This window comes from Athene noctua, chromosome 5 (assembly GCF_965140245.1).
Source record: "Athene noctua chromosome 5, bAthNoc1.hap1.1, whole genome shotgun sequence".
NCBI classification, from domain to species: Eukaryota; Metazoa; Chordata; class Aves; order Strigiformes; family Strigidae; genus Athene; species Athene noctua.
Window position 1 is genome coordinate 24,795,757 of NC_134041.1, and position 7,814 is coordinate 24,803,570.

Below are 7,814 nucleotides of genomic sequence, written 5' to 3' on the forward strand. Positions count from 1 at the left end.
TCGCCGGTGGCGGTCGCCGGTGGCGGTCGCCGGTGGCGGTCGCCGGTGGCGGTCGCCGGTGGCGGTCGCCGGTGGCGGTCGCCGGTGGCGGTCGCCGGTGGCGGTCGCCGGTGGCGGTCGCCGGTCCCGCTAGCGCGGCGCGGCCGGGTAGCACCGCCCGTGGAAACGGCCGCGCGCGCCGGTGGCCGGCGCGACGCCGCGTGCTCCGTTCTGAGCACGACGGCGGCGGCAAAGCCAAACCCGCGGCTTCGGCACCGTCTCTGCTCCCGCCGGAGACGGCGCTCGGCGCTGCGCGGGGCTCCCGGCCCGGCCGCCGGCGGGCGCGGCAGGCGGCGCTCGGGGCCGGGGCCCGGGCCCTCCGCCGCGGCGCCCACCAACATGGCACCGGCGCGGCCCCCCCGCCCCCTACGCGAGCGCGGCGGCGGCGGGCGGGGGCCCGTGGCGCCTGCGCGGTGGCCGCCCGCCGGCTGCCCGGCCGGCCGGGCCGTACCCAGCGTGCCCCGCGCCGCGCATGTGCAGTGCGGGGCGCAGGGGCTGCTAATTCCATTGTGGAGCGGACGCGGCGTTATTTTTAACTGGAGGCGGCGGCGGGAGCCGTAAGTGCAGCCCGGGCCGGGGGCCGCCCGTCGGCGCGGGTGGGGGTGGCGGCGATGCGCCCGGGCGGCGGCTGCCGGGCCGCCGCGGGAGCCAGCCGCTGAGCGGGCGCCCGCCAGCGAGGCAGCGAGCGGTGTCCGGCGGGCGGGCGGGCGGCGGGTCCCGCAGCCCCTCTGGGCCGCGCCTCCTCTCCGGCCCGCCTTCCCGGGGGATGAAACTCGGCAGCGGCTTCCTCGGCGGCGGCGGCAGCAAGAGGGCGGCGGCCATGGAGCCTACCTTTCCCCCCGGCATGGTTATGTTCAACCACCGCCTGCCCCCGGTCACCAGCTTCACCCGGGCGGCCGCGCCCCCCCCGGCGGCCCAGCACCCCCCGCAGTGCGTGTTACCTCCGGCCTCCGCCGCCGCTTCCTCCACGGCGGCGGCCGAGTCCCCGGCGCCTCCTCCCCCTCAGGACATGACTTTCAAGAAGGAGCCGGCGGGGGCTTTCCCCTCCGCTCCCTCTTCCTCGCAGAGGAGCCCCTGGGGCTTTCTGCAGTCCCTCGTGAGCATCAAGCAGGAGAAGCCCAGCGAGCAGGAGGAGGAGGAGCAGCAGCAGCCGCAGCACCATCACCACTACGGGGGGCTCTTCGGGGGTGCGGGGGACGAGAGACCCCCCGGCCTGGGGACCAGCAGCGGGGAAGGAACCGGCCAGAGCGTGATTCAGGACCTCAGCCTTCTTCACCACCTGCACCAGCATCCCCACCGAGACCTGTTACTGAGTGGCAGAGGCGAGGGCGCCCCGGGGAGCGCGGGGGAGCCAAAGCACGATGTCCAGGTCAAGAAGGCAAAGAGGCCAAAGCCAGAAACTCAGGGAATCAAAGCCAAGCGGAAGCCAAGCGCTTCATCCAAACCCCCCCTGGTGGGAGATGCGGAAGGTGCCATTGCGTCCCCCAGTCAGAAACCTCACGTCTGCGAGCACTGCAGCGCTGCCTTCAGGAGCTCCTACCACTTGCGCAGACATGTGCTCATTCACACGGGGGAGAGGCCTTTCCAGTGCAGCCAGTGCAGCATGGGGTTCATCCAGAAGTACTTACTGCAGAGACACGAGAAGATCCACAGTAGGGAGAAGCCTTTTGGGTGTGACCAGTGTAGTATGAAGTTCATCCAGAAGTACCACATGGAAAGACACAAGAGGACACATAGCGGAGAAAAGCCATACAAATGTGACACTTGTCAGCAGTATTTTTCAAGGACTGATAGACTGTTGAAGCACAGAAGAACGTGTGGTGAAGCCATAGGTAAAGCAGGGGCCGGAATGGAGCCCGGATCATCAAATAACATGGGTAGCTTGGCTGCGTTGTCTCAGGGAAATACGAGTTCCTCAAGGAGAAAAAGTAAAACAAAAAGTACATCCACTGAAAACAAAGGAAATAGGTGTAGCAGCAAAGTAACTGAATCTCAAGTTACAAGTAATGTGGCCATGCCAAATTATGCAGTTGATATTCCTATTGTGTCTTCCAGTGGTGGTCTAGTTGGCACAGGCATAGAAGAACTTCAGAAAAAGGTGCCAAAATTGGTCTTGAAAAAAGGAAGCAGAAAACAGGCAGACAAACATTACCTTAATTTTGTATCACCACTGCCAGATATTTTGGGGCAGAAACCACTGTCTGGGAAACAGAGTGGTTCTCTAGGCCTAGTAGCCAATACTGGGGTAGAAACTATTGGCCTTCTCCAAAGTACAGGTGGTAAACCAGGTCAAATAGGTAGCAATTATGATGATGCCATGCATTTTTCAAAGAAAAGAAGATACTTACAAACTGCAAGCAGTAACAGTGCCTTTTCAATTAATGTCGGACACATGACTTCCCAGCAGTCCGTCATCCAGTCTGCAGGTGTTAGTGTTATGGATAATGAAACTCCATTATCTCTTATTGATTCAGCATCTTTAAATAATGAAATAAAGTCTTGCCACGACAAGTCTGGTATTCCCGATGAAGTCTTACAGAGCCTTTTGGACCAGTACTCTCACAAATCAGAAGGCCAGAAAGAAGATCCTTTCAGTATAACTGAACAGCGTGTGGACTTGCACACCTCAGGAGAACATTCAGAGATGGTTCAGGAAGAAAACTTGAGCCCTAACTCTCAAACAGTTTCAAATGATAAGGCAAGCATGTTGCAAGAATACTCCAAATACCTCCAACAAGCCTTTGAAAGAACAACCAATAGCACTGGTTTTGCTTTTGGACCCAGTTTCCAATTTGTAACTCTCCATAACCACACTCTGTTTCAAGACAAACAGATATACACTACATCTCCACTTGAGTGTGGCTTCAGCCAATCCGTTACCTCAGTATTGCCAACTGCATTGCCAAAACCTCCATTTGGGATGTTGCTTGGATCTCAACCAGGCTTTTATTTGTCTGCCTTGGAGGCTACGCATCAACAGTTGACTCCTTCTCAAGAGCTGGATGATCTCATTGATCCGCAGAAAAACTTAGAGACTTCATCTAATTACCAGTCAACATCTCAGAAACTGACTGGCCAGAAGGAACAGAAAAACTTAGAATCCTCAACAAGCTTTCAGATCCCATCTCAGGAGTTAACTAGCCAGATAGATCCTCAGAAGGACATAGAGCCTAGAGCAACCTACCAGATCGAGAACTTTGCACAAGCGTTTGGTTCTCAGTTTAAGTCGGGCAGCAGGGTGCCAATGACTTTTATCAGTAACTCTAATGGAGAAGTGGACCATAGAGTAAGGACTTCAGTGTCAGATTTCTCAGGGTATACAAATATGATGTCTGATGTAAGTGAGCCATGTAGTACACGAGTAAAAACCCCAACCAGCCAGAGTTACAGGTAAGGTCCTGACTGTGACCAGGCTGTGGGGTCTTAATGTAATTTTGTTTTACTTTGACAACACTGCCATTGGAATGTTTCTACACGGTCCTGTTAAGAATAATGTAACATGCCCTTTCAATGCAACTTTTCATATTTAGTTTATTTTGTTAGTGTGATTTTTTTAGATCTGTTTAATATGGTTTTTAATCAAAAATCAATAGATTAAAATAGTGGTTTTGTTTAAGTGACAATGTTTAGCAATCAAATCTACATTATATAGATTGTCAGGGAATAGCCCAAAAGTTTAAAATGCAAAAAATTAACTTTGTTCCTAGGACTAAGGTTTATTCTAATTGCTTTACTCTCAGGAAAGTGTAATGAAGCATAGGAATTCTATGCACCAATAGTGTATTGGAACTTCCGATTTACAGACAGTAACGTATATCTCAGCTTTTTGAGGAATGGATCTATGACATTTCAAATTGCTGTCTCCTATGTCTGGGCTGATCTGAAAGAATTTTGCTACCTAAATCTCGTTGTTTTTAAAGTACTCCTGTTCTTCCAGGTGATGCTCATTCCAGGCAGGTGGAGCAAATATTCTTGGGTCTGTTACCAACAGCCCAGAATGGTAGCTTTAATATAAACAGTAATGTCCCCAGAACTCCTGTGTAAGACTGTAATTCCGTAAAGAGATTCTGTTGACACAAACTGTGAGAACAAAACATGTGCGTCTGGTTCATGTCATTAGAACCCAAACTTGAAACTACAGTCATAATCCAGATAGGCTTTTGGGATACATTATTTATTATACATGGTTCAAAAAAGTCAGTCTCTTGCTCCTCCCTTTTTCCATGTTCTTTTAGTGTATAAGGTTCCCTCTCTTTTTTGTTGTGCTCCCAGTTCCTCCAGACTTGATCTTGGGTTCCCCCCTCACCTTAATTTACACCTTTTCTTCCCGTTCTTCCCTACTCACTCTCTCACCCCAATTTAGTGGCTAGCATTTAAAAAGATTTACATTCCAGAAAGTGCATATCTTACTATGTACTTTCTGATGTCCTGTGACATCAAATGATGAACAATAAACACCCACATGTTTTAGAATTATGTCAAGGTTTCCATGTACGATAAGAAATAATATACTCCCAATTGTACATACTAAGGCCCCTGTCCTGCATCAGGATCAGCTAACACGGACCCCTGTGCCCGGCAGTGTACCATTGGTGTCACTGGAGCCCTTTACGGATATAGGGGTTTGCAGCAGTTCATCACTGCAGGCTTTTAGGGCCTAAGGCTGCAATTCCATCAAAGGCTTCTGGTGATGACATCAACTACAAAAGTAAAACTTGAGTGGCTTGTTAATATCAACAGAACTTTATTTGGAATTATTGCCTTACTTTATGTATATTTTGTGGTACATTATTTATTATATGTGAATCCTGATTAATGCCTGTGGAGCCACGGAAACCTGCTAGAAATACTGGTGGCCATTCAAAGCTGCTGAAAGGCAGTGGCACTGCTCTAAACCACTTTTTGCAAATGTATTTTTTAATTAGTTTTTTAATGTAATTTTGGTGATGTTTATGCTGATGGTTTTTTATGTACTCTTGGTGATGTTTCAGTCTTACGTACTTTTCTGGTGTCAGGAAAGTACCAGTGGTTGTTTGCAGTCTTATTGTGTAATCAGCCTATTACAGGCTTCCATGTATAATAAAGTTATTAACATTGTGCAAGTGTAAAACACTTCTGTTATGAAAGTGGTGTATTATTAAATGAATTGTTACAAAAATCCTGGGTAATTTTTCCCGTTGTCCCTCACCACTAAAAATTGAAACCTGAGCCCACTTGTGATCTCTTTTACTAGGTGAACTATCTTTTTTGTTTTTTCCTTACTAATCTAGAGTTTGTTCTGATAGAATCCATGTAACTCCATCAACTTTTTCTTTATACTTGATTATGTATTTCACCCTATTTCAATTAAATAAGCAAACAACAACTGTTCTCAACACAGAATCCACCCTGTTATCATGGATGGAATAGTCCATAACCACTGTGTTGGCTTTTTCAGTACCTTTTCTTTTGTTTTACAGAGGTTATAATTTACATTCTTTATATTGTGTGTAGTAGAAGTTGCATATGTATTGTTCTGGCTGTTTGCTTTAACTTAATACGAATAAAACCCATTATTCACCAAATCATAAAGATATCACTTCTATTATCCAGTCACACTTTTGAGAGCCTATTAAGGAAACATTATGAGATCAAATTTGGAGAAGGAATAATGCAATTTACTGGCATGTGTTCAGCTTGTTTTCTTCTTTCAGTTTCTTTTTGGGTCAGATATCTGAATGGACTATTTTAGAAGTCAGGGCTCTATCTCATATCTTTAGCTTCCAAGGCAAAAACTAACAAATTTCTTTAAGTTAAAATGTTCATACAGGCTCATCTTTTTAAATCTGTCTTTTTATGTATGGTTTTGGTTAAAAATATATAAATTTCATATTGTTAACTTCAAAGAAATTTTGTAATTGCTGGAAATCTGGAATGATACATATATAATGCAGTTTTGTTTGAAGTAAAGATTTTAGAAAGTCTTCTATTGATTCCCTACCCCCCAGCTCTAACTTCTGCATTATAAGGAAAGCCTAGTAAAAATAGTATTATATCAAAATACTTAAAAGCATTTTAGGTAGTTTGAAGATAGTTTATGGACTTCCTTAATCTGTATTTTTCTTCAACTTTGCGTGTGAATATTAGTATCAGTGCTGAAAGTCTCAAAATGGTTGAAGAGTAGAGTATTGGAGAACAGAAGGCAACAATCTCAATCAAGGCAATGATACAGACAAGAGAAAAATCGTTGGCATGCTGAAAAGCAAATAAGGACAAAAGCTTTCCAAAGTAAGTATGAAATATGCTGAATGTTTAATCAGAATGTGGCTAGGAATCATTTCAGAAAATCTGAGGGGGAAATTATTGGTATCTTGTACATTCTTTCCACACAGCCGTCATTCAAAAATGCTTCTAAATAGAACAGAACTAGACCTTTTCCTAATTTAATATGGAGTTCGGATTTATTTTTCTCTAAATAATGAGGAGTAAGGATATGGTGAAATTCACAGAATTCAGCATACGGCTTTTGCCTGCTAGATAATTAGAACTATATAGTAAGTAGTAGTAACCCACATGGACTAAAGCTTTATCTAGGGACGTGGCGGTGAGAAGTAAAAAGGAAAGCAAAATGGCCCTTGAGGTTTTTTTTTCAACTGTAGTTCCTGTTTTAGTTTTTTGTTGTTTTTAAAGGGATTGTGGGAGGGGAATGATAACCTGCTTCCTACCAGTAACAGGAATGTAAAGAAGAATTGATATACATAATGATAGAAAATTGTACATAAACTGTTACTATAGAAGCTCACATAACATGTTTTTGCTTTGGGACAAGTGTATTATGGTACCCTGAAATTGTGAATGCGTCTGCCCCAAGCCACTGAAATGCATGTCTGACCTGCCTGCCCATGATCCAGAAGAGCTAGTTAAAATTTTTAGTAGTTCCTGAATTATTAAATTGGACACAGACTTGTGGGTGAAATTTTAGAGTAAGAAATTGGTGAAATAAAAGGGGGGATGAAAAAAATGTGAAAATGTGATGGTGCAAAGGGAGATCACAATTTCACATTTATGGACTACTGATGAAAGAAAGCTGCCTGATGTCTCATGGGGACATTGAGAAGATACAGCAATAATTCCATGTATTCCATTAGTGTTTTTTTGTTGTTTCACTTGTTTGGTGTCCCCTGCCCCCAACAGTCTATGCATGAAAACAGTGTATTTGTCTGAATGATGCTTCTGCTTTTTTTCCCCACCAACTAGAAATTCCCCACCAACTAGAAAATTTTCACTAGAAATCTATGTGAAATTGCAGTTGTGACTGTGGAGATGTTTGTTATACCTGAGAAGATACATGTAAGAATGTGAAAGTTACTACCTCGCTGGTTTTTATTATGTGTGTTGAAGGAAGTCAGGTCACTTTAGAATGGAAGATTCTGTTTACAGCCCTTGCTGACTACCACCTTTAACCATTTTGGTTGGAATTTTCCAGGCTTTGTCTGTCTCACTCCACACTCTATCTTTCTCTGGGAAACTTCTGCAAAAATTGCTCACGTATTTCCTAAAATAAGATTAAGGAACAAAAAACTTTCTTGTTCCACTGGCCTTTTCATCCATGCTTCTTCAAAAACAAATCAGAACTGTCCCCCTCCGCAAGCTAGGACTTTAGACTAGGTTGATGGGTATTCCTTGAATCAATGGTTTTGAAAACCTGATAATAATCAATTTTGAGTTTTTTAAAATGCTTTTACATTCAGAGATTTGAAAGTTTAGTGGCTATATATATCTACAAAGATAATCTC

The 7,814-nt window shown here is 45.4% G+C and overlaps 1 protein-coding gene across 1 annotated transcript; it reads left to right on the top strand.

Moving 5' to 3' along the window:
• Nucleotides 1–555: 555 nt before the first annotated feature.
• On the top strand, nt 556–5,596 carry ZNF281 (zinc finger protein 281). The gene has a single exon (XM_074906755.1). It carries the CDS (start codon nt 806–808, stop codon nt 3,431–3,433), a length of 2,628 nt encoding a protein of 875 aa, XP_074762856.1. The 5' UTR covers nt 556–805; the 3' UTR covers nt 3,434–5,596.
• Nucleotides 5,597–7,814: the final 2,218 nt, after the last annotated feature.

Excerpts from the sequence above, each read along its gene's own strand:
- ZNF281 (XM_074906755.1), top strand. The coding sequence starts at position 806 with ATGAAACTCGGCAGCGGCTTCCTCGGCGGCGGCGGCAGCAAGAGGGCG.